The following is a 14,125-nucleotide window of genomic DNA, read 5'->3' on the forward strand; positions in this document are numbered from 1 at the left end:
ATGGGCCAGCTCCACACGGGTCAAGGAGACCCTGGGTTTGAACCACGGACCTCCCATGTGGTAGATGGAGGCCCTAACCACTGGGCCAAGTCTGCCGCCCTCCCCACTGAATTTTTAATCAACAATTCTGAAACTTATCCATCCTTTCCTCAAAACCTGCTTTTATTTCCTGTCTCAATTGATGTCATCATCCTCTATCCAGACACACAGGCCTAAAACACAAAGAATATATGGAATTTTCCCCTTCCTCCTTTTAACTACTTCCCACATCCTGGCTATTTATAGGCCCTGGTATTTCTTGACTTTGCCCCATTCTTTTCTTATTCCCTCTGTCTCAGTTTAGGCATGCTTTGTTTCTCTGTGCTTATTACTCTTTTTGCTTGTCTCATGTTATTTTGGTTCCTCTGTAATATATTTTCCATACTTCTACTAAAGAGCCCTTGTTAAAACACAAACTAATCATGTTATTATCTTGATTAAAACCTCTCATGACAATTTATTTATTGAGTTCTTACTACATACAAGGCATTATGCTAATAACTTCAGATAATCTTTAATTCTTACTACTATTCTATGACAAGATTGCTATTCATATTTATATTTTAATGATTTAATTAAAACAAAAAACTGAAGAAGAACGAGATTATCTTGGCCAAGATCGCACATGAGGGATTAGTAAAACCCAAAGCTTTTCTTCCCCAGAAGTTAATCTTTTAACTGCTATGCTTTACAGACTTATGGCATGCATTCTTCAAATTTGAATACATGAGATGATCCTCTGAGTTTGGGAAGAGAGTATTTATAAAGCTGTTTATATTTTAAATATTTTAATTTTGCTATTTTTCATTATATTTATTAAGTATATATGTATGTATATATCCATACTAATGTTTTATATGTATAGACATATATCAAAATATATTTTCTTATACCGTATATGTATTTCTTAATACATACATATTTATATAAATCTATACATACATCTTTATCTATTTTTTGCTTCTGTATTTAATGTTATACCTCTCCATATGGTATCTATATTATGAAATGTGTATCAAATATATGTATACACATATTTTAGGGTGACACATATGCACAGGCACATGCATATATACATATACCTATATTTACAAAATAAAGTACATGGTTTTATAAAATAAATAAATGCATTTATGTACAAAGTTTTATATTTTCCAGTTGGAGCCCTGTCAAGAAGTGGATTATATTAGATAGAATATTAAAACATCAAGGCTACCAATTGAAAGTACAGTTTCCTCTAAAAAAGAACAACTGTCTAACTATACATCTTTTCTCTTAAGGCACTGAACAGGAAAAACAGGATCTGGAGAAGCAGATGTCAGATTTGCGCGTGCAGTTGAACTTCAACACAATGGCATCTGAGTTAGAGGAAGTGAAGCGATGTATGGAGCAAAAAGACAAGGAGAAAGCATATTTTGCAGTACAAGTAGAGGTGACTTTGCCTTTTTAAAACACATATTCCTGGACTTTAGTTTGTTTTCAAAATTGCTTAGTAAAATTTAATATAAAAATTGTGCTATTTTATGAACTGTAGTTTGGGATCAGATAATGTAAATCTATGTTTGTGACTATTTTCTTTGTATATAGAAATTCCTATGTATTCCTTTCTCTTTCATTGAGCCCCCAAAGCTAGGAACCTGGACTCTTCCTCCATTATTTCCTATCTTTTGCTAGTATTAAACTTGAAAATATTCTTTTTTAAATAGCATCGTGCCTACAGACAGAAGATATTTTTCTTCTCTGAGACAACCATGGATTATTATTTATTTTGGGGGTGAAACTGGCAGAAGGCACAGCAAAAAATGTTATTTCTTTGGAACTTGTGGTTGACTGAATACTGTTCCCCAATTTTGATGTTTTTAATCTTAACACACATTTCTGTGGGTCTGAACCCATTGTAAATAGGATTTCTTGAAGATGTTATTTTAGTTAAGGTGTGGCCCAACTGAATGAGGGTAGGTCTTAATCCAGATTACTGGAGACCTTTATATGCAAAGAAATTCTGAGATAGAAAAAGTCATAGGGCGGAGCCAGAAGCTAGAAGTCAGTGGAGGCCAGAAGAGAAAGGAGTGGATATCCTTGTGATGTGAGGCAGGGCTTGCATACTAAGACAGAACCAAAAAGGTTTTCAAATCTCCAACTGTTCTGCATGAAGTAGAGTAGTGATGCCTTCACTAATATAGAGTTGTATAGTAATCACAAATGATGTGGTAATTTTGAATGAAGTGTAACTAGAGAACTGTTTCCTGCTTGCCGTTTATCTAGTGTAGATGGTATAATTATCAGAAAATATTTTTTAAAAATCATAGGAAAAACTTCATCAAAAGGAAATGGGCTTAATTCCAATGACAGTTATGCAAATTAGATCAGATATGTATGATATATTTATAAATAGGTATATATTCATCCTCCCTCTATCCTTTTTTTTTAGTGAAGTTGTGTTCTAATTGTAATGTTGTCACACTTGGAAGATTTCCTAAATTATAGTAAAAGGTAGAAAATTGTTATTAGAAGCACTTAATTTTACATAACCTGAAGGAAGTATTTAGTGTTACTCTAGTCTGAATTTCTCTTTTATCTTATCAAAGCATCAATAGAAAATATCTTTTAGATTTGGTTCAGTATTCAAATTATAAAGATAATGAGATATTGACATGCTCTTTACAAAGCCCATTTTATGTTTAATAAATACATATCAAATATTTTCAGAGCCATGATAATTATATGTTGACTATCAGGCTCGTCTCTTTTTCCAGGGCCTCTGCCATGTCTAATGAACTGTATCTCTCCCTCTGTATTCTTCTTCTCTGTGTGTCCACTTTTGGGTGAGGGTATGTTTTATCAGCCCATTAAGGGGGTGGGGACTCAACTCTGCAAGCCCTAATGACATGGTTGAATCAAAGCCCTAATCTTAACATAATTTAATCTGATGTCTCACCTGAATCTAATATAGTCAAAGGGTTATGCCCAGAGGAACAGACCAGTTTACACACACAATCTATATATCTTTTTGTAATTTATAAATAATATCAAACTGCCACACTGCCTTTTAAAAATTGTTTATAATAGCCTAATAGTGCTCGCATTCAAGGAGCCTGGTTTTCTCTTTGTCCTAATTTAATAGCTTTGATATTTTCAATGGTTAGGGGAAGAATTGAGTTCTCTTGGATTAGTTTGGATTGTGATATAGGTTTGAGTGTGAAAAACAAAATGGAAAGAAGTTGGAACATTTACTTATGTGTTAAATATTTCTGGAATGTCAGTGACAGGCACAGGCAGATTTCCCTATCCCTGTGCAGCTGACATTTTGAAATTGATACAGAAAGTTCTGCATTGCTGTAGGTTTGAGTTTATTGCACTTTCCAGGAAAAATCCCATCTTGAAGATGAAACAAATTTTTTCCCAGTTGCCTTTGAAATAGAAATCATAAAAAGACATTTTTTATCTGTGGAAGAAATTACCATTAACCAGATTTTGCTTGGACCATTTATCAGTATATACTGATATTATTCAAACTTGTGACATTCTAGGAGACACTTATGAATCAAAGACTTCTATCCCTTTTCAGATCATAAACTGGAAAGAGTCAAGAACCAGGTCTTATCTCTAAGTTCCTTATATAATATCTTACCATATTATGTCATCAATTTCTATTTGTTGACTGAAATAATATACTGTAGAAAAATTTTATAGTTATACTTTAAAGCTAACCTTTGTTGTCCAGTCATTTCTTTTTTTTTTTTTTTGAGGTGCTGGGGCTGGGAATTGAACCCAGGACTTATATGTGGGAAACCTATGCTTAACACTGAGCCACATAGCCTCCCCCAAGTTGGTTTTTTCATTTGTTTGCTCGTTGTTTGTTTTTGTTTTTAGGAGGCACTGAGAACAAAACCCAGGACCTCCCATGTGGGAAGTAGGTGCCCAACCACCTGAACCACATTTGCTCCCCAGTCATTTCTTAAAGGCACATTAATTTATGGAAGAATTATCAATATTAAAGAGGGCTTTTGCTGTTTACTAATTGTTTTAGCTTTTGTTGAAGTAGAATATGTATTTTAAGCAGTTGCTTTACATTGTGGATAAACAATGAAAATAGCTTTTATAAAAACTCAAATGGAGACTCCATTTGAGTTTGCATAATTTACCTTTTAAATTATACCTAAGACCTTAAATTAGTATATGCATAGAAAATAATAAGTGCATTTTTTCCTTTTTCTCACCTGAAGTTGAATATCATTAACCTTGATAGGCTATTTATATTTACAAGAATTCTAAGCATACTTGATCCCTGATTTAATCTCTGCTTCCAACTTCTAACAATTTATTCTTCTTGGAAAAAAAAATTTTTTTTTTTACTTTTAAATGCAATGAGGAACTTCAAAGAAAGAAGAAGAGGTACTACACGTGATTTAGGTTAAATATTAAAAGTGATAATTGAGTGACAACTGATATGATTATTCATTAGCAGTAACTTGTGACTATAATGTTGGAATTTGCTATTAAAACTAGAAAGAGTGGTATTGGAGAAAATAAATGATAATTAATAACTTTGATAATTACTACAATAGAAACAAAAGGATGGTTTTTCCTTTTACTATACTTTTAGCATAAACTGTTTTTGTTCTTGCATATCTTCTGTAAAGCTGGCCACTTTACTGTGGCAGTAATGCACTTCTTATTACTATTTTTAGTACCAAAAGATTAAGGCTGTCTTAGACACCTAATGTCTGAGACCTTAATTACTCTGGGTGTAATTTCCTGATCTACCTTATTTTTAATCTTAATAATTTCTTCCTTATCCAGGTGTACATTGTAAAATAAGAAATTACTTAAGTGGTGAGTAATTTTTAGTACCCAGATTATATTATTAAAATATTTAAATATTGGCAACAAAATTATATAGACAGAGGGAGGCTAAAACTGGAGAACCTAGTTGACATGAGGTCTGCATCTGTATTAACCAAGTTTACTCTGACATTAGGGCAAAGTTGCTAGGTCCATCAATGTTGTATACTCTGAATTCTTCATAAGGATGACTAATGGTAAGGATGCTCTACAAATGAGAATGCTAAAACTAACCTTTGCACTTCCTAGAACACTTAGTTTAATTCTCAGATCATTCATCTATATGGAGAAATAGGAGTTTTAGGAATTGTGAGGAAAAACGGTTTTACAATTTTCTCTTACTCTGTAAGTTTCATGAATATTACACAAATGCAGAAAGAAGAAATGTACTAAATATTTTAATTTGGTCTTTAAAATATCAGTAATATTTATTAAAGTTTATCATTTTAATGTGGCCAATAAATACACAATTTAAGAATAAAAATGTCCATTTTCAAGTTTCTTTATTTACCTCTTAGCGTTATTTTCTAAAATAATTTCTCCATCATGTTTTCGTACATATAAAGTACGTAGGCCTTTGAGATCCTTATCTGTATTTATGTTCACACACCTATGCATGAGAGAGGAGAAGAGGGAGAAACTGAAAGCTTCTCAGGAAACAATTAGGTATTGATAGCTTAAAGCTATATGTAGATTTAATATTTAAAATAATTATAAAGATAAATATGGCTTTGGGGTTAATTATTGGAGGACTTGCTGCAGAAAAATGGGTGATCTTTAATGAATTAATCTTGCAGTTAATAATTTCTTGAATAATCCTCATTAAAAGGGAGTTAGATTTTATTAACTGTTCATGATTATTTCTGTAGTGTTTATAGAGTGATTAGAGTGATTTTAATTTGATAGTATATCGTTTTAAGTTTTTTAGTTTGTTTTCAGGTAGCTTTCTACAAGGGCATAAAAAGAGATTGTCCTCAGCCTTAAACAAATAAGTCAGACAGGCCCATTATGCTCTTAAAAGGTTGAAATAGTACAAATTATCTCTGTAGAAAATAAAAGTAAAACATTCATTTGTTCTAAGAAAATATTCTTTTAGTTTTTAATAGGCTAATACAAACAAAATTCGATATCAGCAAGTTTTCCCACATGTTAAATGCATTGTTTCTAACACTGCATTTGGCTTAACTTTGTGTTTGTATTATACAATATTTAATTTTGAGAAATATGTAGTAAGATATTAATCTCTAGCTTCCTTTCTTGTGGAAGATTAACAAATTAGCCAAATTTAAGGAAATTCTGGTTAAAAAGGAAGAGCTTTTGGTAATGATAGACTAGTTTGTTGCAGCACAAACTCCCTATTGAGAAAAATTATAGAATCTGGATAATATGTCTTTTTAGGTACCTGTTTGAAGGCATCGGAGAACTGTTTAGGCGGTGAGGACAGGAGAGTCCAAGTGTACTGGTGAGGAAGGGAGTGTAGACTCTAGTGGGTCTGACATTTATCACCACTTTTCCCTTGAAGTGTTTTCTGATTCATAAACTGAGCAGAGCTTATGACAGTCTTACCAATCCACTGAAGAGGAGAAGCCTTGGTAATCATCCCATACTTCTAGTTGGGATGCCCAAAGGGCTTAGGAGTTGGGGTGAAATAAAAAATCCACTAATGATTACAAGGACTGTAGCACATCTCAGTCTACTTTGACATGATTTGTCACCACCATGACTGCCTATCAAAACAAAAGTATATCTTTTGGGAAGGAAGATATTATCATACAGAACTTCATATTATTTCTGTCATTTATGAGACAGTGTCTAGCATTTATTAAAACTTAGCAGGCATATGAGGAAATCAAACCACACTACCAAAGAGCAAGAGAAAAGAAATAACAGAAACAAGGCATATAAACTATTCAGATTTTGGTGTTATCGGATATGAATTTAAAATAATGGTTATTAATATGTTAAGTAATTAAATAAGATGATTAGTTCTAGCAGAAAGTGGGGAATTATAGAAAGAATCAAATAGAAATCCTAGAACTGAAATACATCATATATATATATATATATATATATATATGAAATTTAGAGCCAGATAGGATTTAACAGGAGAGTAGACACTTTAAAAAAAATTACTCTAAAGAATTTTATTAGGCATCTAGCAATATGTATGCTTAGATTATATAATTTAATATGTAGTTTGGTTTCAGGTTTTATGTTCTGCTTTTGTATCTTCTAATTGGCAATGAGAATAACTATTTTCATTCAGTTCATTTTGATTTAGGGTCTATTAGGTCTTGGGTGTGATTCTAGGATCTAGGAATACACAGATGAAAGCAGCACAATCCTTGCCTTAAATAAAGTGACAGTCATTGAACTTCCATTTAGCACAGAACTGTTGGTTTGTCAAGAAAGCCAGGCCTCTTCAGCATGGGCGGGCAGAATCATAAAAAGGCTTAAAATAGAGAATGGTGGAGAAGAGCTCTGAACCTTAGAAAATGGGCATGGGTGCCTCTATTTCTACTGCACTAAGATGACTCCTTTCGTTCAAGGCTACAAAGACATATATGAAAGCAAAGAGCAATCAGAAGAGAAAATGGTTGAAATATCCTCAAATGTAAATGCATATTTGGTGCTTGAAAATCCAAAGCAGTGACATAGTGGTTTTGAATATTTAATGATTCCTTTATTATGTCACATTTTCCAAGTATATTTCTTTGTTCTGTCTAGATTATAAGAAAAGGAGATATGTTCCGATGGGAGTTTCTTACAAGGGAGTCAAGAAAATATCTTGTCAGATGCCCTGCTGGGCTTCCTGGAGAACAATAATTTCATATACATTACCACACTGTCTCTATGTCCACATTGAAATTATTCATTACAAAGACTGAAAACTTGAGCCATTTGCACATGGTTGTCTTTGGGTCAGCCGTTATTCCAATGGTTCAGTTATCAATGGTCAGGATAGTGGGGTCACAGGGTTCTCTTTGCTTCTTTCCCTGACCTTCCCATAAAATTCTGGCTGGAAGGAAAATGGGTCACAGGTTCTGAACAGTTCTGAAAACCTGCAGGGCATACTCCATTAGATTTTAAAGTCTGAGAGTCATCTATGGAACCATGGTTTCTTGTCCTTGGGCTTGAAGGAGCCCACCCATTCTAAGGGCTTACCCATTGGCAATGTTATTGGTTCTATCCTTATCAAGCATTTGGGTGATGGCCAAACTCTAGACCTCACCCTCTGAGAACAATGGGGTGATGGCCATACTCTCCCCAATCTCTGTGGCACAGGTTCAACCCATTAGAACAGTGGGATGGCAACCAAACTCCTCAATACCCAGGAAATGTGCTGTACCCTCTCTGAAGCATGGGAGAGCAGTCCAAGCTCCAGGGCATAGTCACTCTTTCCACACACATGGGTGGACCTGCTCTCCTGGCCTGACAACATGCTTCAGTCTAGAGCTCAGCTTCTATAATTCTGCATTTGAAGTCATTTTTCTTCAATCTGCCTATTTTTTGTCCCTCTTAGTCCAGGTTGGCTGTGGTTCTCTTCATACAGATCTCACAAAAGTCTTGTAGGTTTTGCATACATGGGTTACAACTGTCAGACAATAGGACGTTTTTACATATCCTTCCTGGATAACTACATTTCTAATCCTAACTTGCAATGAAATTGCTGACTAGTTCCACATTCAGTTAAGTCCTCACATGGGGCCCTACTTTCTAGGGACTTACCAGAAGCCAGGATTTTCCAAATCATCAATTTCTGGTTTCTTTTTGCCCAGGAGTTCAGTTCTCAGCTTATGCCTTTCCTCTTGTATTTTTCTGTTTTATCTCATCCAATTGTTAGCCTCTACTAATTACTAGCTAATTGCTCTGAGGTATAAATTCCTTCACAGTCTTATCCAATTAAATTTGGGCCAGCTTGATGTGGTAGGGTTTTGCCAGGCTTTGGTGCTTTCTCTGATACCAAGAGACCTCTTTTTAGCTGTCTCTTTCCTTGGTTCCCTGTATTAAACTTATATTCTGGTCTACCATTTCACTTGTTGCTAATAGTCTTATGGAATTACCAGCTTCTTAATTGCTCAACCCCAAGCTCCCCATTGTTTCCAACAGCACTCTTTGAGTGATGTTGTCTGTTCTTATGGCCTCCATCTTCCTCTTAAGAAGAACCTCTGTGCCATTGCATTTGAGCTGGGGGCAGGGACTGTAGCTGACTTCTCCCAGAGAAATACCCCTGCTCTATGAGTGAGGTGCTGGATGAGAATGTTAGCCCATGATCTTCTGAGCTTGCCACTTCTGTTGTTTGATCTTTAATGTACAGGTGGGCTGAAGTGGGGGAGATCAGGGACTACTGTTCTCAGAGTGCCTTGTCTTCTACCCTACAACTCTTGGCTGGTTGAGGGAAGGGAGTGACAATCATTTTGTCTGTGCCAGCTATAATAGGATTATGTAACAATGACCTGGGTGCCTGCCCCTCTGTGAGGGAAAGCTTAGCCCTAGACTGGGATTTGGTAGGACAGGAAACCCTTTCTCCTTGGCCATACCTAAATGAGCTTCAGTCACACTGAGTTGGGGAGGGGTACTGGATGGGAACATGCAGTGGCTTAAAAGTCACATTGTTCTTACTGAGATTTAATATATAAATATTTCTCCATTTGTTCTTTGCACTTGGATAATGTTCAGAGACTTATTTTAAATTATAATTTTCACCAGTTAAATGATTGTTTTGTTGGAAAGAATGTCTGCTGATTTCCTCACTTCTGCTCCCAAGTTAACACAGTTTAAGGAAGAAATACTGAACCAGTCAGAAAAAAATATGTATTCTCAGTTGCAGATAGAAAAAAATATAGAAAAGTTAATAAGAGGCATATGAGACATTGTGAACCACCCCACCAGGGAGCCAAGAGTGCCTACAACTGAAAGCAGGAGGATTGCATCCAGCATCCATGTGGAATCTAAGCCCCCTATTAATATAGATGTGGAGTGTACACAACCATTCCAAGGTCCACAGGATGGAGAAATAGAGTATGGATTAGAGTGGACTTACTGATACTATATTCATGAACTATTGTGGTTAGTAATCAAAGAAAATGTGGCATTGGTGTGGAGAAAGTGGCCATGGTGGCTGCTGGGGTAGGGAATGGGAGGAAGAGATGAGGTGTGGGGGCATTTTCGGGACTTGGAATTGTCCTGGGTGATGCTGCAGGGACAGTTACCAGACGTTGTATGTCCTCCCATGGCCCACTGGGTGGACTGTGGGAGAATGTAGGCTATGATGTGGACCATTGACCATGAGGTGCAGCGGTACTCAGAGATGTATTCACCAAATGCAATGAATGTCTTATGATGATGGAGGAGATCGTTGTTATGGGGGGAGGAGAGGGGAGAGGGGAGTGGGGGATATTTGGGAACCTCATATTTTTTTAATGTAATATTAAAAAAATAAAGACGTAAAGAAAAAAGAAAAAAAAAAAGAGCTGGGAGGTCATCAGAGGGGTCACCCTTATGCACACCTCAGCAAAGTCCCAGAGACAGCTAAAGTAGATGCAACCCCAGGTATTGGTTCTTCTGAGGGCTACAGGGACCCACAGGTTCTATGGTAATGGCAGATGGAGTTCAGTGCCATGTCAGTTGCTCTAATTTGGAGTTTGTGTTCCTGAGTGTGATGGAGTTGGACTCAGATATGATCTAAGCCTCTCCTGTTACTTTTACCAGACCTGTGGTTGGCGCTGGGGTTTAGTGTATACTCAGGGGACCTGAATCTCTGGTCTGTCCATGTGATAGCCAGGCTCTGAACCTCAAAAGACTTGCAGCTGCTACCCTCTGGTTTATTGGACTTCCCCCAGCTAGCTAACATGGAGATGAAGGTCAACCACTATACCAGGGAGCCAAGAGTGCCTACAACTGAAAGCAGGAGAATTGCATCCAGCATCCATGTGGAATCTAAGCCCCCTCTTAATATAGATGTGGAGTGGACATAACCATTCCAGGGTCTACAGGATGGAAGAATAGAGCATAGATTAGAGTGGACTTACTGATATTCTATTCATGAACTATTGTGATTAATAATCAAAGAAAATGTAGCACTGACATGGAGAAAGTAGCCATGGTAGCTGCTGAGAGTAGGGAGTGGGAAAAAGAGATATGATGTAGGAGCATTTTCAGGACTTGGAATTGTCCTGGGTGGTACTGCAGGGACAGTTACCGGACATTGTATGTCCTCCCATGGCCCACTGGGTGGCCTGGGGGAGAGTGTAAACTATAATGTGGACTGTTGACCATGTGGTGCAGCAGTGCTCAGAGATGTATTCACCAAGTGCAATGAATGTCCCATGATGATGGAGAAGGTTGTTGTTATGGGAGGAGTGGGGTGAGGGGGTGGGGGTATATGGGGACCTCATTTTTTGAATGTAACATTAAAAAAAAAGACAAAAAAAAAAAGATAAGACATCATTCCACTTATTTAAGAAACTTTCAGAACCCCAAGCAAGAGAAATACAATGAAAATTACTAGACATATCAATTGTACGTTACTTAAAAGTAAAGATAAAGAGAAAAATCTCAAAAGGAAGGAAAAAGATTCTTTACCTTAAAAAGTAAAAATAGGAACAAGAAAAATGGAAAAGATATCTTCAGAGTGCTGAAAGCAAATTGTCAATCTAGAATTTTATACCCAGTGAAAAATATCCTTTAAAAATGAATGTGAAAAAAAGATATTTCTAGACAGCAAAAATTGATGAATTCAATTTCAGCAGAACTGCACTAAGGAAAATGCTGAAGGGATTTCTTTTTAAGGAGATAGAATGAAGATGCAGCAAGTAATCAAGACAATAGATGGAATAAAAATTTTGTAGAATCAAAATAAAGATTTACTTCAAGAATACAATAATGGTGTATTTAAACTATGAAACTAAAATATGCAATAATAATACTGTGTTATGAAGGAGAGAGTATGTTGAATTAAAGTGTTTTAAAGTCGTTAGTTCTAAGGTTTATTGAATTCTAAAAGTGCTAATTTGTTTTATTTATTATTAAATTAAGGTTGTATGTAGTAATTAAGGGTGTATGTAGTAATCTTTAGGGTAAACAGTAAAAGAAGAGTGAGTGAATATATAATATAACTGCCAAGCAAATATGGGATAAATATAAAACAATTAAAAAAAAATCATTACCTCCAAGTGAAAACTTTTAAGACAAATCTTCACAACTTTAGGGTAAGCAAAGATATCTTAGCTTGGACACCGAAAGTGTGGATCATAGGTGAGCAAAGATTATAAATTGGTATTTGGCAAAGTTCAAAATTACTCAGTGCAAGGGACCATTAGAATAAAAAGCCATGGAAGAAAATATTCACAATACGTATATCTGAAAGGGCCTGCTATCTTCTTTATATATATATATCATAACTTTTTAGTTTATTTCAGGAGTTCATGACTGGTTTAATATTATTAAATTAATATAGAAAAAATCATACCATTATCTCAATAGAAAGAGTTAAAGTACTTGAGAAAATTCTACCTCTATTAATTAAAGAATCTTGTGAGTGATATACTTCAATAAATTTAAAAAAAATTCTCAAACAAAAGTAATAGAAATATTAAGATGTCAATTCTTCCCAACTTGATTTATAAATTTAATGCATTACCAATAAAAATCTTAGCAAGTTATTTTATGAATATTGACAAACTGATTCTACAGTTTATATGGGAAAGCAAAAGGCTCAGAATAGCTACAAGTACTGAAGAACAACAGAGGTAAAGACCTGACACTACCCAACTTCAAGACTTGTTGTAAAGCTACAGTGCTCAAGACAGAGTGGTGCTGGCAAAAGCTTACGCATATAGATCAATGGGTGTAATAGAAAGCCCAGTAGTATTTAAAACACCCAGACAAACGTAGTCAGTTGATCCTTGATGATGGTGCAAAGGCAATTCAATGGAAAAATGGTAGTATTTTCAGTGAATGGTGCTGGAACATTCACATGTGAGAAAATGATTATAGATATAGACCTTACACCTTTCATAAAAATTAACTCATAGGCCTAAATGTAAAACAAGAAACTATACAACTTTTAGAAGATAATATATGAGTAAATCTAGGTGACTAACTTTGGGTTTGATGATGACTTTTGGATGTAACACCAAATCAAAAATGGATAAACTGGACTTCATTAAAAATGAAAACTTCTTTGTGAAAGCACTGTTAAGAAAAGTAAAAAGACAGGTCTCAGACTAGAAGTCATATGCCTGCAAAACACATATCTGATAAAGGATTTTAAATATACATAGAACTGTTAAAACTCAATAATAAGAACTAAGCAGCTGAATTACAGATTGGTCAAAATATCTGATACCTCAGCAAAGAAGATATAAAGATGGCAAATAAAAGTATGAAAAGATGCTCAGCATCATATGTTATTAGGGAATTACAAAATTAACAATAAAATGCCACTGTACTCTTATTACAATGGCTTAAATCCAAAACACTGAAAATAATAAATGTTGGGCAAGAATGTGGAACAATAGGAACACTCATTCATTGTTGGTAAAAATGCAAATGGTGCAGCCACTTTGGAAGAGAGTTTGGCAGTTTCTTATGAAGTTAAACATGGGCTTACCATTTGATCCAGCAATCATACTCAGAGGTATTTACCCATGGGATGAAATCTTATGTCCATCCAAAAAATTGTATGCAAACTTTATAGCAGTTTTATTCATAATTGCCAAAAATTGGAAGCAGCTAAGATACCCTTCAATGGATGAATGGATAAACAATATGTTGTCTTATTGATGGGTATATGTATATAGTTGAAGTACAGGGCTTATTTTAGAGCAGATACTAGTCTGTGTGATACTATAATGAAGGATATGTGACATTATATATTTGTCAAAACCCATAGAATGGTACAAAGGACTTTTTTAATAATAATACTATGTTAATGTTTCCTCAGTTGTAACAAATGCACCACATACTATAAGATGTTAGTAATAGGAGATTCTCTGGCGGGCAGGGGCAGTTAGTGGTGTGGAGATGAGAGAGTATATGAAAATTCTCTGTACTTTCTGCACAATTTTTCGGTAAACTGAAAACAGCTTGAAAAAATAAAGTCTTAAGGGGTAAAGGGTTTTTTTTTTTTTAGTTGGCAAAAAAAACTATAGCAAACACCATATTTGAGTGAAATATTGTTCAAAAATGAGGCATTGACTCCCCTCCTTTCTACTACCTTAGTGAGGCTCCTAGTACA

The 14,125-nt window shown here is 35.1% G+C and overlaps 1 protein-coding gene across 9 annotated transcripts in view; it reads left to right on the top strand.

The window, feature by feature from the left end:
• The window catches only part of CEP128 (centrosomal protein 128), a 478,155-nt gene that overhangs the window by 140,109 nt on the left and 323,921 nt on the right, over positions 1-14,125 (top strand). For all 9 annotated transcript variants that reach the window (XM_058292841.2, XM_058292852.2, XM_058292854.2 and 6 more), the window contains one exon: positions 1,320-1,471. In XM_058292841.2, the coding sequence (XP_058148824.1) occupies positions 1,320-1,471 (152 nt within the window). The remainder of the gene's footprint in view (positions 1-1,319; positions 1,472-14,125) is intronic.

This window comes from Dasypus novemcinctus, chromosome 3 (assembly GCF_030445035.2).
Source record: "Dasypus novemcinctus isolate mDasNov1 chromosome 3, mDasNov1.1.hap2, whole genome shotgun sequence".
In the NCBI taxonomy this organism is placed as follows: domain Eukaryota; kingdom Metazoa; phylum Chordata; class Mammalia; order Cingulata; family Dasypodidae; genus Dasypus; species Dasypus novemcinctus.